This window comes from Falco punctatus (genome assembly GCF_963210335.1).
Source record: "Falco punctatus genome assembly, chromosome: 12".
Classification (NCBI taxonomy): Eukaryota; Metazoa; Chordata; class Aves; order Falconiformes; family Falconidae; genus Falco; species Falco punctatus.
The window spans coordinates 12,424,670-12,442,093 of NC_137592.1; the positions used below are offsets into that span (position 1 = coordinate 12,424,670).

The 17,424-nt window shown below is 43.1% G+C and overlaps 1 protein-coding gene across 1 annotated transcript in view; it reads left to right on the top strand.

Moving 5' to 3' along the window:
• The first annotated feature begins 1,822 nt into the window (after positions 1 to 1,822).
• The window catches only part of BIRC6 (baculoviral IAP repeat containing 6), a 183,342-nt gene continuing 167,740 nt past the window's right edge, over positions 1,823 to 17,424 (top strand). The window contains 4 exon segments of the mRNA XM_080408146.1: positions 1,823 to 1,854; positions 1,856 to 1,889; positions 1,892 to 2,183; positions 16,987 to 17,168. Coding sequence (XP_080264272.1) covers positions 1,838 to 1,854; positions 1,856 to 1,889; positions 1,892 to 2,183; positions 16,987 to 17,168 — 525 coding nt within the window. The 5' untranslated portion in view covers positions 1,823 to 1,837.

Here is a 17,424-nt window from a genome sequence, read left to right on the forward strand (position 1 = left end):
GCACGTGTAATATGCAATGTAGATATGCACTTAACATAGTACATATTTTGTACACAACTGCAGATTTGCACCTTTTAATCTTAGTCTCTCTAGGGTCACCTTTTGCATATGCTGTGCAAGAAATATGTATAAACAGCTCTCAAATGGTTCTGATAGTTTGTAATAACTTTGCATTCAACAAACTCATATTTTAGATGAGTGTGTAAATAAAAGATGTATTTTATAAAAATTTTGAATTAAACTTGTTTACAGAATGTATGAAGCTCATTTATATTTACTGAATTAAGACACATCTATATTCCTATCTGTGTCATCAGTCTCAAGCTTTGAGGCTATAAATAAGTTTTTCTGAGAATATATATACTGCTTTTTATCTGTCAAAACTACATTAAGACCACATCCATCTGGTAAAAAGTTCCCTTTGTAAGGTGCAACACCTTATTTTGAGGCAGAGGTGTTGGTATTAGACCATAGTGTGACACGCTTTTTGGATGATGTTCTGTGCAGAGCAGCTAGACACGTCCATGCGTGTATGTCTGTCTTCTTCTCCCCTTTGGATATGTTTATCAGAAAATTATACCTACTTGAAATGTGTATCAAATCATTTGCTTTGATGTGGAGACAACACACAGCTTGAGCTTTGCTCAAAGTTTTGTCGCTATCCTTATCAGCCTTTAATCTTTCACTTGAAGTAGCCAAGCAAGCCTAAACGCTGACGATTTTGCTCTTGGGGACAACTTGCTTGGCCTGGGTGGCACGTGTACCCCTGGGGGTCGTGGCTTTTTCTCCTTACGCAGACACGATTTCTGAAATCATTTCCCTGCTATCGCAGCCTGTGCCAGCTTTGGTCCTAGTAACAATACTCTTGTGTAGGAAACTGCGTTGTATTTGAAACTTTGTTATATGTAAGACCACCCCTAGCACAGAAGCTGTCTCATGTCACTGGGATAAACCAGCACCTACAGGTAGGCATGGCTGGACAAGGTGCACTGGTGGGCCAGTGGGTGGAACGGGAACACCTCGGTGCAATCAGAAAGCTTTACTACATGGTGAATAGTGCCTCAGAGGAAAAAAAAAAAAAAAAAGCAAGCTTTCACGGGCACAGTGCCTCCATCCCCCTTTTTTGGGGGAAACCCCGACGCTGGAAGCACCGCGCGCCCCCGCAGGCGGACGCCGCCCGCCGCCGCTGAGCGGAGCCCCCGGCCGGGCGGGGGGCGGGGGCCCGCCCGCACTCCGCACGCCGCCTCGCACCGGAGCTGCAGGCAACTCCGGCAGGGCCGGCCCCGCGCCGCTCCGCCTTCGGAAAGAAGCCCAGAGCCCGAGAGCCACCTCCCGGGGCGGCGGGCGCGCTAGGCCACGGGGGCCGGGGCGGGGGGCGGCCGGCTGGCAGCGCTCGGGCCCTGGGGAGACGGGGCCGTTACGCCGACTGCCCACCGGAGAGCACCCCTCACCGGGGCTGGGCCCGGCGCCCTCCCGGCCGGCCCGGGGGTGACCACTGCCCGCGCCGGGCTGAGGGAGGGCCCGCGGCGCTGAGGAAAGGCCCGCGCCCCGCCCCGCCCCGTCGCGCCCCGCCCCGCCCCGCCGCCGGAGCACGCTCACCACGCCCACGCCGGCAGCGGCGGGGCGCCCCGTGCGAGGCCCCACCCGTGGGGGAGGAGGATGCGCGCGCGCAGTGGAGCCCCGCCCCCTCTCTCCCCCTGTCCCTCTCGGTGACGAGCTGCTGCCCCCCCCCCTCCGCCCCCCGCGGCAGGGCCGGCGGTCGGTTCCGCATCCGGCGCGGTTGTGTCACTTCCTGCGCACGCTGGCTCTCTCCCTTTCCCCCTCTCCCCGGACCCGGATGGTGACTGGCGGCGGCGGCGGCTCCAGGGACTGTCACTGAGCGGCTCCCTGTGGGCCTCTTGTCCTGAGGGCGGCGGCGGCGGCCGGCAAGATGGCTGCGGCGGCCTCCTGCTCTTCGGCGGCGGCGGCGCCGGCCGGGCCCGGGCCCGGGCCGGTGTCGGCCGGGCCGGGCTCCTGCGAGTGGCTGCTGCTGCGGGACGGCTGTCTGCGCTGCGACGCCGACGGTCTCTGCAGCCTGTGCTACCACCCGGCGCTCAACGCCATCCTGGCCGTGACCGCTCGCGGCGCCATCAAAGTCATCGACGGCACCTCGGGGGCCACGCTGCAGGCGTCGGCACTCAACGGTGAGCGGCCTGGCCCCCGCGGCCTGCCGGGCCCCCGAGGCCTGCCGGGCCCCGCTGCCGCGGCCGGGGAGGCAGGCGGGCGGGCGGCGGGGGGGAGAGGGCCGCGGCAGCCCCCGGGCGCGATCGCGGCGCTGCGGAGCCGCGGGGGAGGCGGCCGGCGGCTCCCCTGGAGCAGCGGTGGTGGCGGGCGGGGGGTGGCCCGTGGGGAGGCTCCGGGGGCAGCGGCCGGCCCGGTTCGAGCCCAGGTGCCGGGGGGTGCCCTGGTTCTGTTGCACCCCTGGTTTTTCAAGCCTGAACGGTTTCTGCTCTTCGGGGCAGAGAGATTGGTGTAGGCAGCAGCGACGCGTGTTCCTTCTCTAAATCGTATTGGCGTAGTTACTAAAAGATGAAATGGGGATGGAAAGCTGTGATTTATAGGGCTGAATTTTTTCCAGTTTATTTTTTCAGCTGTTCTTGGGGATGACATAACATTGAACCTTCCAAAGATTAGAATCAATGTATTACGCAGGACAGGCATAGTTCTAATTCTAACTGTTAGCATGTTACTGTGGTTTTATTTATTGAGCCTTAATCTGCATTTGTGAAGGAGGTTTATTTCATGGAAGTATCATTAGCCTTATAGCTCAGAATTAAGATCAGAACCCTCGGTGAAGTCATTTCATGGTCCGTTTTTATATATATTTGCATAGTTCCTCAGGCTGCTGAGTATCTTGACTGTCTCTGGTGCCAGTGACATTATCCCTGCTGTGATGTTAGGGAGGCAGGGTTATGGACTGACTTTGTGGAGGCCATGACTGTAGTAACTTCGTAACTGCGAAGCAGCTTTCTTTGTTGCCCATTAGTATTTCTACACTGCTAACAAACTAGCTGTGTAGAAAAAGATTCATATGGTATGAACAGTTTTTATTCCTCATACATTAATGTTTCTTAAACTGTGGTAATTGTCAGAATATTGGAGCTAGTGGTGGGGTTGTTTGGTGTGTCACGAGACCAGCCCTTGGTGCAGAAAGGTACATTTCTTACTAGTTGTGTGTTTCTGTGTTCAGGTTCTCCTCACAGTTCTGCATTGCTAGTAAGAACTAGCTTTGCTGAGCGGTGGTAGTGCAAGGCTGGCATTTGCCGCCTGAACGTGGTATAGTAATGTCATGAATCATATGGGGATGCCATAGTCTAGGCAATGTGTATGCTTTCACCTTGAAAACCTACAGCTGTATTACAATGTCAAACTGAGGAGAACAAAACAAAAATCAGTGATTTCCTTTCATAAGTTAAAGTTGGCACGTTGTAAAGTGTAAAGGTTAAATGTTTGGGGCAATATTTTTTTTTTTTTTGTGTGGGGGAGTATTAAGAAGGTGTCAGCTGCTGTTGTTGTTAGTCGCTTGTATTGAAAACGAGGCTCCTGTGTGGTGTTTCCCGCTTTGTTCAGAATTCAGATCATTCTGCTTCTGTAGTTCCCTTTCTTCTACCATGCTATCTCCTAAAGTGCTTTTTTTTTTATTAATATCTTTATTTCTCGATTTTCTTCAAGCTATTGCCAGAATTTGAGAATTGCTTTTAAGTTGTGGATGAAGAGGGCATAAATCGATGACTTAATTTGTAATTGGTTGAGGAGAACATGTTTAATTTTCATGAACAGAAAAAGTGAACTGTAAATCAAAGCCTAAGCTGTTGTTTTACACTTTTCTGTGATAGGAACCTTGCAAGGGGTTTGATTTAGTATTCAAAATGCTAATGGAATTTCTCCCCTAAATAGTAACTATTTAAAAATAACTTACTGCTTTGCTTCTGTTACGTGCATGCAGTCCTGTATTCAGTCATGTATACTTCCTTTAGTCTCAGTTGTCTCTCTGACAACATGACTGTAAAAGATGGATTCTACTCCTCCTCATATGAAGCAACGGAATTGCTTGCTATCTACCCTAATTTTATCAATGCCATATAGCTGGTGATTATGTTAGCGGAAAAAAAATTTATAACCTTAGTTTAGTTTGAAGAAACTTTAAATTAATTTCCTTATAGATTTAGACCAGCATGCCTGTCAGAAATCTGGTTCATCTCGGCAGCTGGTGTCTGTTGCGGCTGTTACCAGCTGTGTTCACTCTTGTTCTCTCCCTTTTCAGCCTGTTTTTGGGAAGAGGAGGAAAAGGGAATTCAACTGTTCTCTGATGTCTGCCTGCTCTGTACAGTGTGAGCTCTTTTAACGTAGGATAGTAGTTGGGCACTCAGACCTGTAGGCCAACTCTGTCCCTGCTCCCTCCCCTGCCATAAATGACAGGTCAAAGGATATTGTTGCTGCAGGGACTTCTGGTACTATAACTAAAAATAGAGTCTCTAGGAATTAAAACTGCTTCTCTTGGGAGATTGCTTGTCCTCCTTGGTAATTGGGGCTGCAGATCTTTTGCCCTGTCAAAAGATTTATGTTGGACAGAAATGCTGTTGCTCATTACCCAAGGAAAAACAAAACATAGCAGGCCTCTCTTTCTCGAAAGCAGAGCAAGGAAAAAGATCCCCCATCAAGGGAGGGAGATGGTGGGAAACTCCACCAAGCTTTGGTTTTGCTTTTATTTGCAGTTGCTGTTGACTGCAGCAATACATTAAGCTTTGGGCTCCTTCTCGGTGAAAAGATTGAACCTGTGGAATACTGAATCTGGTAGAGCAGTGGAGGCTGTCTTGGGTGGAATGTAAATGCAGTTTGCCGTCTTTGGTGTGTAAAAGAGCAAGACAGAAGATTCGCAGCCAAAAGACACTTCAGGTTGTAGATCAGGTCCAGACATTAGAATGTGGTCTCTGGTCTGCACGCCTCAGTTCCTCATGTGAACATCACTGATCTGATGTATGTGATGATCCATGGATTGTTATTCTGAGCCCAAACTGTAGGAATCCAGTGAGGATTACGATTATTATTATACCACACCATATCTTCATCAGATCTACCTTTTGAAAGTGACATCTTAATCTGTTTCCTGTATGGGCACTGTAGGCCTGTTCCAGAGGGCCAGGTGATCATTTGCAACAGCCCAGACTGCGGTAGCGAATGAGAGTACTATTGGTAAAGGGAAAATCAGATGGTCCTTTAACATTGATCTTCGTCTTACCTGGTCACAAGGTTGTCCTTTTTGTTCTCCCAATGCTGTTGAATACGCACTACGTGTTTCAGAGAGCCAGACTGGGAGTGCAAGGACAATTCTTGTGATTACTGGGTACTAGGCATTTCTGTGTTTGCTAGTCGTAGTCAGGACTAGTTTTCAATCTGCCATGCAAGTCTATCAAGTACTTTTATTTTCCCTCTTGGGCATTTAAATATTTGTGTGCTTTCAGTTTCAAGTTGAACACTGGTAGCCAAAGAGCATGCATGATCAGTCTCCAAATACAGCACTAAGGATGAACCTTTTCCTCCACCTCAAAAAAACCAACCAACCAAACAAAAAAAAGCCAGACCAAAAAATCCCAAAGTATCAAAGCAAACTTCCAGAATAATCTCGAGTGACTCTTTAGTTTTCGTAGAGATGTGTGATTTATAATTTCCTTCTGTTTCCAAATAAGAAAACTGCTTGAACTGGGAGAGTGCTGTAGTTCCCAGAGAAGCTTGACCAGGAACACAGAAACTAAAATGTACTGTCAGATTGACAGTGACCAACTTGGATGTTTCTGTAGAATTTTCTAGATTAATTTGACATAGCAATGGCTTCAGAGCCTTGTTCGCTAAAATGCACAGTGTTTCATAGTTAAGATCTTTGAATTACTATAGAGACCCTAACGGTAACCAAAATACAGACTTCTGAATGCATACAGGGAAGGATCTGTTCATTGTCCATACATACCAGTTCTTGTAGGGGAAACAGAGACTCTGCCTTATCACCAGAGGCCCTCAGCTGCTGCTCCTCCAACACAAGAATTCAGAAATCAATAGGTCCCAGCCCAGGAGGCTCGTCTTGCCAGCAAGTTCAACACCATTTTCTGTCTGTCGGTGTTCTCTTTTGGGAAAGTCCTATTTGTCTTCAGCTGCCTCACTTCGAATTATGGAACCTTGGAAATCTATCAAGAGATGTCCTTGTTCTGGCTTTTTGTTTCCTTTCCATGTGATGCAGGAAGCAAAACAAGAAGAATCCCACGTTTTGCAGCTTAGGAGTCACAGAGGGAGTGTGTGCTTCTTACAATGTCTAGGAACAAACTGTTGGGATGCTCTGCCATCCAATTCTAGGCTTGAATTATTTGGGACATCACCAGCGGCTTTAACTGTTTCGAGCTCACTGTGGTGACACTGCTCAAGTTGTCTCCTTCATTCCTCAGAATTGGGGCGAGTTTTCTCATCTTCTTGGCTCTTATTTTCATTTACTTGATTATGAGACAAAAAAAAAATAAAAATACTAATGATGAAGGCTGTTGCTGTTAATAAAGTATTTTTTCCTCATCTGTTTCTCATTGCATGGGGAATATTGTCGAATATCTAGTGATCTGCTACAGGCCACCTTGCATTTGAGTATGCTTGAATGACAATGCTAGTCTGGGTAAAATGCTTCTCAAAGAGATTGTTCCAGTGATTTATGTGATCTTAAGGTCATTCATGAAGATCCTTAAGCACTTGAAAAAAACAGAATAGGAGAATTGTTAAGATTTGAGTTCAGTGTTTTATTCCAATAAAGATTCTAGGCTGCCATATGCCGCATGTGTCTGGCAGGCTTGATCAGGGTATGTCAGATATTCCTTCTTACTTGCCATGGATCTTGCCAGACTGACAAGATGCCATTAATTGATACTTCCAGGCTCTGTGGAAGCACATCTGGATTATCTTCTGCAGAAGCTAAAATAGAGTAAAAATAGAGATCTGATCACGTGCCTTTAAAGGGGCATTTGCATTACTATCTTTATTGTAGGGATTCAGAAGTAACAACAGACAGCTATGCAGGCGTATGTTATGTTGCCAGGCAAGATAGCAGAACATTTTTCATTTTATTGACAGATCATTCATATCTGGACTGATGGATTCATGGCTATCATTGCAACAGTAGCATCGTATTATTAAATGTTGCAGTGTGCTTTGATGTTGGATAATCAGAAATTTCCTAGCCCTCTGCGAATGAACTTTGAGAAAGGTCTTCTGCAGGAAGATGTGTCTTGAAATGCTTTGTAGTGACCCAAAGAGGAAATACTGTGCTCTGCATCAGGGATTTGAACCTTGATTTCCTCCTGCCCTATTCTATCTCACAGGTAGTTAAGGTATTTCTCATTGATATGGAGAACCCTCGGGGAGAAAACCTGATTTTCAACTTCAGTGCTGATTGTGGTCCAGCTTTGGTCAAGATGGCTTTTAATATGCTTATGTGATGAATCCTTCAGCTCAGCTCCCAGTCATGTTGTATACTGTATTATATAAAGCGTAGAAGAAATTTGGCAGAAGTATGTTCTGACAGAGATAATTGATTAGTTCAAGTCCAGAACATTATGAAAGAAGGCAGGTAGACCTCTGTTGGACTCAGAGTAATGGAAACATGGAGAAGGTTTTTGCTTTGGATTGCCTGGCCTAGTGATCTTTAGAAGCCCTGATCTTTTTGCTATTCTGAGCATCAGTGGTTTGGATCTTGTATACTCTTCTGTCCTATCAGCCAGCCATAATGTTAGCTGGCTCAGTAGAATCCCTTTCTGAGTCTTTTGTTATATTGCTTGTAACTATTTTTATGGTTGCTATTGCATTGGTATCAGTAACTTGAGCTTAAGGGAAATAGAACATTAAGATTTTGTAAGGCAGTCCTAGACTGAAGAGTCACCTTAACTGTTTCTCTCAAGCTTTTAGTAATGATTATGCCTGATTTCTGGGTATGGCGTTGATCTGTTTTTACAGGTTTTCTTTACAACTTATTTTCAAATAGGGAAACAAAGCTGTCCATCCTTGCTGTTATAAGGATTCTTTAATTCTCCCTGAACAGTATGACATCTTTCAAAAATGCTTCTTGGGCTGTGTTGGAGATAAGGCTTACAACCATGGACTCCTGGACAGCTTTTGAATGTATCAGTTTGTTGTAAGTCATGTTGAGAGATAGCTTGTTGCTTATCAGTAGCTACTCAACATGGGTTTTATTTTTAAATAAAAATTTTACATGTGGATCAGTTTACTTTCCTCCTGGTTCTTGAGTGATGTTGCAGTATTGCTTTCTGCTGTCAGAAAGCTGTCCTTTAAATAGTTAATGCCCTCTTAATTGCAATGACTTCTTGCAGTCACCAGATGAGTGCTTACTACTGAGTGGACAGTTCAAGAAAGAAGAGCTCTTGCACTCAGTTCTTCCATTTGTGAGGTACAGATGCATACCAATACCAACACCTGCAGTTCTTTTGGCTTCTGCAGAGTCAGAATACTGGGTGGTGTATTGGCCCAGTTCCTTTGCTGCTTTGTCTTTCGGAAGAGTATCACGATTTGGTAAGGACCCTGTGCACACTGCTAATCAAAAAGTAGACAGGAAGTCTGGTACACGCACAACATTTACTTTGAAGATTTGCATGTATGTTAGGAGAAAGAGCACTCCACAGATAAGGATGGTGCACAAGAAACAGGGGAGAAAGAACAGCTTTTGTTTTACAGCCTAGATTAAAAGTGTAAACTTATGGAAAAAACTTACCTTTCAGATAAATATAAATGCTATTATGTTACAAATTTTCTTGAGGTATTTGCAAGGGCTGTTCAGTGAGTATTGATAATTTTTTTTAATGTAACTTAAGAGATGAGAGAATTCGCTTATCGCTTAGGTTTGCTTATCAGTCTTGAAAATTAGCAGCATTAGTGAAAACACATACCCAAGCGCTGGTTAATGAAGGCTTGCATAACGCAGTCTGTCAGTTCTTCAGTCTCCTGTACAGCTCATGGAGGGAAGACGGTTTGATCCACTACACTTCCCTGACCTGAGTGTGAAGCAGTCAGGAACTCATCTGAGCATTTGGCAGATGTAGAAAAGTTTGAGAAACACTTTTTTACTGGCAACAGGCTAAAGAGACTTATGAAAAACTTGTTGTGAAAGGGAAGAGCTGGGAGGGTGAGGGGTGGGACTGAGAACTATGATGAAGTGGCTGCATGACAGTGGGGAAAGGGTTAGAAAGGGTTAGGGAAGTAGGAAGCTGGGGAGATGGCAGCGAAGACTGGAAGGACTGGGAGTGTTTCATTGAAGAGCAAGAAGGCACTGTGGCTGTTGTGGAGAAATGCTGTGATAGATTTAGTTGGCTTGTCTTCTACAGGATCCTAGGTTCATGTTGTGATGTAATTGACAGACTTAATTTAATAGTGGGGGTTTTCTTCTGATCAGTTTTCTATAGCTTTTGTAAGTCAGAATTAACAAGATTAGCATTTCTCAACAAATCATCTTAAGATTCCCTCTCCATTCAATACAGAAAAAGTCATTACTCTAAACTTTTGGAGGAACCTGCTTCACATTACCTATATAGATGGAGCTTGGCAAGACCAGTCTTACAAGACTTAATTTATCTTTTCTGAATGTCTCTTTTTAGTGATAGAGCTAAAGTTAAATTTCTATGGTCACCATGTTCAAATATTCTTACGCTGCAAAGCGGTGTCTTAAACATACAAGGGCCTTCCACCTTGTCAGCTTCTTTAAAGAATTTGAAAAGGCGCCCTAAAGAATAGTTTCGCTTTTAAATATAGTGGATCTAGGAGAATGTGAGAATGCATTTAATTAATTTGAAGTTCTCATAAGAATTTAGTGGAGTTAGAACAGCGTTGGACAAAGTGATGGAAGAACAACCTATCAAAGGTCATTGTACAAAAAGGAAATCAGGAAGTCCCTGAGCAGAAATCGGCAGGGGCTGGGAGTGTTACAGGAAGGTACCATTGTATACATACCCTTTCATAAATTCTTCACTGCGCACCTGGTTTAGACCACTGTCTTGGATAAAGTGTGGGGTTATGTGTGTTTTCCTGTGATCCAGTGAGGTTGCTCCTGTGTTCAGTGTTGTACTGCCTTAAAACTAATGTCAAAAAGAGAAAGGTAGTAACTCAGCAGTCTAACATAGCTGTGGAACTACGGCTGCAGTAATGGAAGACTGCTGTTAGATTTCCTTCTAAACCCTTTTTTCTGCAGGCTAAACGAGCCCTGTTATCTTGGTTTTTCTTCACATGTTGTATGCTCCATCCCTCTAACTTAGTATCCCCTTGTGGGACTCTCACATATGTGCTGATATCTCGGATGGAGGACCAAAGCCAGACACAGTATTCTTGATGTGGACTCAAAAGTACTGAGTAGATCCCCTGATCTATTGCCTGTGCGATCCCCTGTAACGGTATGTTGCTGTAAGGATGCATTGCTGCTGCTTGTTCAGCCTGTCCGTCACGATCCCCATGTTCTTTTTGTCAAGTTGCCACCCAGACAGTTGGTCCCCAGCTTCTGTTGGTCTATGGGTTTATAGTCCATACCAGCTGTAAGATGTGGCATTTGTCTTTGAGCTTCAGGATACTTGTGTCAAGCCATTTCTCTGGCTTTTTGAGATCCTTTTATAAGACAGCCCTGCCATTTAATGCATTACTTGCCCTCAGTTGCCTCCCACTTCATCCATGTCATCCATGGTCTTGCGGAAGGTGCAGCCTGTCCCATCATCCAAGCCACTGATGAAGGTAGTAAACTGTATCAAGCTTTGCTGAATGCCACTGGTAACTGGCTGGTCTTGGCTTATTAACTTTATGCATGACAGTCAAGCCAGTTTTTTGCTTGCCTTGTAGCCCAGCCATCTGCTTTTGAGAATCTACTGCTTCTCCCAGGTTGATATTTTGGAAACTTCTTATGATATTGAGGCTTGGGAAGCGGGGAAGCTAAACTGTTTCCTGCTGAACAGTCTTGGGGAGTTTAAAAAGTGCCATAACTGGAGGTGTTTTCTCCTGTTGCAGAGACTGCAGGGTACGTAATGAGTGAACTCAGATGCTCTAACCACTTTAGTGACAAAAAGAGGAACTGGTAGTAAAATTTCATCCGGCAAAGAGTCTTTGTTGTGAAATGCCACGATGGGAATTGCTCTTGAAGAATGGGAACTTCCCGTTACTGAGCTGTGAAGTATTCCTTGCCTGTCTCTGGTCCTGGGTGGATGCTGTCATCTTGTCTGTCTGCAATTTGTGAAAGACAGCTTTCTGAAAATTGTTAATCATAGGTTTCACTTCTGAGAGAAATTTTGAGGAAGACACTGTCCTCTGAGAGGTGTTTGCAGGAGAATTGCAGGGGCTTAAATTTTCGTGATTTACCTGAGTTTTCAGGAAGGATTGTAGAATACAATCCTTATGAAATCTTTTGTAGTTTGTTCTCAGGATAATTGTATAAAGCTCTGTGAGCAGTTGCATTTTGTGTGTCATACAAGACAGCAGTAATGTTAGGTACATGGAGATCTGAAACATGAAGAGTGTGGGCACAAAGAGCTCGCCACTGGCTTCCTGCTGATTCAGTCTTGGTTTCAATCTGTAGAGTGGAAGAGGACCCTACGTCTGCAAAGCTAGGGAGGTAGGAACTGCCTTGATCTCAGTGGCTGTTTATGTTCTGAAACCTTTTAAGCATGTTAATGTTAGCTTCTGTTAGTAATTGCTTGATCAGACACATCTAGTTCATATTTATGTGGCAGTCTCCAATGCTTTGGCCCAGATAACACACATTCCTACTCTCATAAGGATCATTAAAACCACCTGTCATATAATGAAACTGACACTGAAACAATTCTGTCCTGTTTGTTGCTAAAGGAAGAGATAATCAAGAACAGGACAGGTGATCTACAGTTTATCTAAATACAGATTTGGCAAATAAGCGAGTTCGAAGGCCCTTTGTAATGTCAAGCTGCCTCCTTGGGCATTCTTCCTGTTTGGAGAATGTTTTGAGTTTTCTTTCCTGTTTCCCCTCGGAATGTGTTTTTGCTTTATTCAATCATTTTGGACTGCTCTTCCAGGTGATGTGGCAGATGGAGGTGTGTCTGTGTAGTGAAATAAAAAAGAGAAAATACTGCTTGTGTATAGCTGGTTTAAACCAGTCTACATCATTAGTCTAAAATAGCAACTTGAACTTGTTTTCATCCAATAGATTACTTTCCATCCTTTCCTGGAGTCTGAGAATGCTTTTGTTTTGCTAAGGAGGGACCTGTGGAGTGTGTTGGTAGGGCAGCAGAGTGCTTTGCTCAGGTGAGCAGATAAGGGGCTGGGGCTGGCCCTGGACTTGGAAGATAAAACTGCTGTAGGAGGAGAAAAGGAGGAACAAGAGAGAATCTGTAACTGATAAATTCAGTAATGACGAGCAGTCATGGCCTGGGTTTGGCCATGCCTTAGCCATCTTCTGGTTACCGTGTTCCCAAGCGTTCATAACCACCATGTCTTTGTTTCCTTTGGGAGCTACTGATGTAAAACTATTTAGAGACAGCTTTCTCCTTTTTAAACCAGACTTGAAGTGGTTTGCTTTTTGTCCTCTTTTGTGTCAAAATGTTACCCTTCGGAACTAATCCGTAGTTGTGACTAGTATAGTTCAGGATGGTTTCCTGCAAGTATAGCAAGTTAAGATACCAAGTTGAACTTTAAGACAGGTTTTTATTTGAACTGTAGAACTTCCTCAAAGTACAAGTGTTCTGATTTGCTTGCCTTGGCAAAGTTGTGTTACTTAGGTAGCATACAATGAGATGTTATACTTGCTAACTCGATTTTTCAGTTGGTTTTATGATTACATGAAACAGCAGCAGTAGGAAAGGCACCTGCCTCACAACAACGGAAGGCAACTGATACATATGCTTTTTTAATCCCAAGTACAGGTGAAAAATGTGTGAGAAGTAGCTGAGCAGTGTTGTGGTCAGGAAGTGCGTTTGTCACTAGTGGAAAGGATAGTTTTGCTGCCTGCTAACCTGGCTTCTGGAAGGAGGATTTTACACAGCATTTTACCGTGAGTGATAGCAACTCCCAAACCTGGAGCTTTACATGCACACTTCACAATAGAAAGGGGAAAATTATTATTTTTTTTTAAATTCTAACAGTAAATTTCAAGGACTTCTGCAGTAGTACCATTCCCTTCTCTTGAGTGTTTGGGTTTTTTTTAATCTCTTGCCTTTCAATAGTTTGATGTTTAAATCTAATGATACAAAGTTAATAGAATAGATAGGGTTTTTGATCTCTTGAAACTTTATCCATTTAGCTTCCCATGGCTGCAGTATTTTGAAATGAATACTGAGATATTGTTTGGATATTCTAGTTTAAATTGAAAGTGCAAAAACTGGTATCAGTGCACATAATGCGTGTGTTTTGCTGAGCTCATGGGATTTCTATTTCTCAAAAAAAATTTACTTTAATTCTTAAGCTAAAGACCTAGTTGCATTCATGGATTGAAGTTATGGATGTGCCTTTAGATATTGGATTGATCCTGGATCTTAGTGTTCTGGAATTAGTGCTATGATGCATGTGTGTATCACTCTGACTTTATAGCTGTATATAAAAATGTTACTTTATTGTAATTTAGAGACTATTTGGGTTTTTTTGCGTGCTATGCATTGGGAGCTCCTTGTCAAGAGAATTACTGACTTTGTGGTATGTTTTAGTGCCATTCCTGGCTAGCAATTTTCAAGATGAATTATCTTTTTTCAATATTAAAAAAGATCAAAGGTGTTACTATCAACATCTTCATGATGGTGGCCGTGCATATTCAGGTGACAGCCAGTTTCTCTTAAGCTCTAAAGCATTGAGGCTAAAGCTATCAATAGCAGAGAAATGGAGACAGGCTTTTTCATTCTTCTACTTCTTGAAACACAAGGCTGATTCTCTAAGTAGTTGGGTTAATCTTAATGCCTGTGGGCAAGGGGGAACAATAGATGCTGGTTAAACTGTTATGTGTTTTCCAAACAAGTTTGTTTTCTGTAATTTTTTGTAGGTCAGGTTTTGATCACCGGAAATTGATGATCTCTGTTCTGTATTGTTTGAAACAAAGGAGGTGGAAGGGGGAATGTTCCTTTTCTCAAATTCTGCATTTCTGCTATCTGATGTTTATTTGCCTTTGTTTAAAGTTTTCAGGTTGCTAGTGGTAAGGTTGTTACGTATGACATACCATAATATAGTATGCTGTTGGGCTTGCACTTCTAGCTTGCTAGCAGCCGGCCAGGTTTCCTAACAGGAACTGACAAAAGTGAGTTTTGTGAGTTGTTCTTTTTTTAATCCTAGACAGATAAGATGGAGGTATTGCAGGAAGCTATCATCCACTTGTGCCAAGACTGAAAAGCAAAATTGTTATAAATTTTTGACCATTTCTCCCTTTACCACCCAAAAGAAATTACAGCTGAAGGAATTAGGGCTAAAATGAGAATCTGGCTTAAGTAATTTAGTGAGTTGGTGTGAAACTTTTGAACTGTGATTTGTGAAGATGCAGATCACTAGTTATTGCTGGTAAACTTAGCCAGGCTGGACAGGCAAGACATAATGCTGTAGTGCTACCGGTAGGTTTTTCAAAGGATATTAGTTGGAGTCCTTTGGCACACGGCAAAAACGTTGATCCTGAGTTGGAAAGGACCCTTCCACCAGTGCTCTGAGTATGATTAAACTTTTCTAGGCATTTCTTCTACAGTGGTGACTTCTTCTGTAATGCTGAATTCTAAATTCTTTAGTTTACTGGTTCTCAACCTACTGTTTTAATCTATATGGGCAGTCATAGGTCTTCTGTAATATATTTTGTGACTAGTAGTAGAACCATCTTGAAATGTGTTCTCTGAACTGTAAAATGAAACTCCTAATTTGCAAAATAGCTTGTCAGCAGTTCAGAAGCTATTCAAAATGTATACCAGCCAGTTGCAGAATGTTTCCCAGGGTGTTGGACATACATTTGGAAATATATATGGAAATACATTTCTTGTGCTGTAGTTAAAACTTTTCGGTTTGTTTCTTAACGGAGCAGAAATATGTTGATGAGGCATGTTGTCTACCTCATTGGTAATCTTCATTGGCTTCTAAAAATTGGGACTGCTTACACAGAGGATATTAGTTAGCTGCTTGGTGGTTTAGACATGAGATTTCAGTAACTTCACTACAGAAATGATAAGAATGGTCTAGCCTGGAAAGTGACCAGGGCTGGGGCTACTGTACGCTGCTAAACTCCTAGTTGTAGGGCTTGAGCATATTCCTGTGCTTGTCGGGAAATAAGGAAAGTGCAAAAGAAAGTGTTCATGGTGTTGAGTAGAAGTGATGTGTTAAATAAAGTATCCTGTAGCAATCCACCACTTGGATCTTGCTGAGTAGACTGCATACACCATGTGAATCCACCGAGGTTTCTAGTTTAGGGCATCAGATACCTTTCAGTTTATTTACATAACCGTTTCCAGTAGATTGTTGAAACTAATGCTTTTAAAGCCCTTAAAGCCTGTATTTGAATTTTTGTCAAAAATTTCTCTGTAGAATGACTTCCTCGGCTGCAGCTGTGTTGGCTGTAGAAAGTCTTGTGTGAGGAACTCCAATGTATTGGCAGAAATACAGTTTGAAACTAGTTGATTTGCCATTCAGAGGACCCTTTTTTGTTGAGCTAGGACTAACGACTTCATAGCTATCAAGTGATTTTAGGGCTCTTGAAGTGTTTCTGACTGTTACAGCAATGATTACAATTGCAGTATACTTCATGCAGGCAAAGGCATATGTCCTGTATTTTGAGAGTATATGAGTCATTGTTTCCAAAATTTTGGTGAGGAGGGCAGCTGACAACTCTTCTTGGCCAGAGTTTTTGAGAGGATACGACAAATGCAATGCACTTGAATTGATGTGCCCTATATTTGGGGAAGTTCTAATTTCCATTTAACTATCAAAGTGGGAAGATGACAGAATTTTGTAGCTGTCTTTATCTGGACGCCTTATCTGGGTGCGAGCTACCGAAATGTTGATTTTTTTAATTATTCATAATAAAAACAGTACCCAGTGTCTGAGGAAAGGGGAGAACAGGGACTGGACTTGATTAATGCAAAATTTAATGAAGTTCCTGTGCAACAAGAAGTGATCTATGTTGACGATCCAGCGATTTCAGCTTTGTCCTTTGGGTGATGTGTCCATATACCTATAGCACGCATACAGTCTGCTTCTGTAGCAGCAGCTTACACTTTCTGTGAATTAAGCAATTTGCCTTCTACATGGATAGCATAATACATGGATTTAGTTTTACAATCCATCCAGCCTTAGACGCGTCATAATGTCAATTAACGTTAAACTTTTCTGAGGAGGATACCATTGCCATAGCCTTTCCTTAGTTATCTCTTGGTGGTTCCTCCATCCCCACCAAACTTCTCTAACCTGTTAGGTCACGTATGCAGCCCTGAGCAGAAATAAGCTACCGCAGTGTCTCAAGGGACCTGTGTAGCATTGGCATGTTATGTGCTGTACTTAGGTTTTCAGGAGTCTGGGTATTGTTTTGCTTGATGAAATGTTGTTTATCAGCCTTAATGGTAGTTTAGCAGTTTTGTCTTAATTTTTATGCTGACTGGTATAACTGAATTCTTATTAATTGTCAGATAACATTAAGTACATCAGGTATCTACATTAGACTTGAAAACACTACTTTAGGCCTCCTGGTAGGAACAGGACTTGAGTGATGCTTCCTTTATAGGAATAATATAATTGTAGTTGTTGATGGAATGTATAGAATTTGGTTGGTTGGTTTTTGATGTAGGAAATACAAAAATCTGGTGAAAGTTGTAGCTAAAATGCTAGTTTTTTATCATCTCAAAAAGTAAAGATTTTGCTGAAGTTTTATCTTACTTTCTGGAACAGATATTAAAGGTCTTTTTCAAAAGCTGTTTCCTAATTGGATCTTGCTTTTTGTCTTTCCCTTTATAGCTAAACCAGGTGGACGGGTGAAATGTCAGTATATTTCTGCTGTGGATAAAGTGATCTTTGTGGACGATTATGCAGTAGGATGTAGGAAAGATCTCAATGGCATCTTACTGTTGGACACAGCTCTGCAAACACCTGTTTCAAAACAAGATGACGTGGTTCAGCTTGAATTGCCGGTTACAGAGGTGAGATATGGGGATGGGGGGGAGGCAGGGGAGAATATGTAAATAACTCTGTCAGAAATACTGAAACCAGACATTTGACCCTGAGTTTCTAGTGTGGTATTAACAGCATGTAATGGAAAAGTTTCTTTGTTATTAGCTGTCATGGGGCGATAGCTTTTTGCAGGTACCTGTATCTCAAATGAATAAGAGTTTGCCTCATCAAGAGCACGTTATTCCAAACACAAGAACTTTTTTAGTGGCTAGGAATAATAGGAAT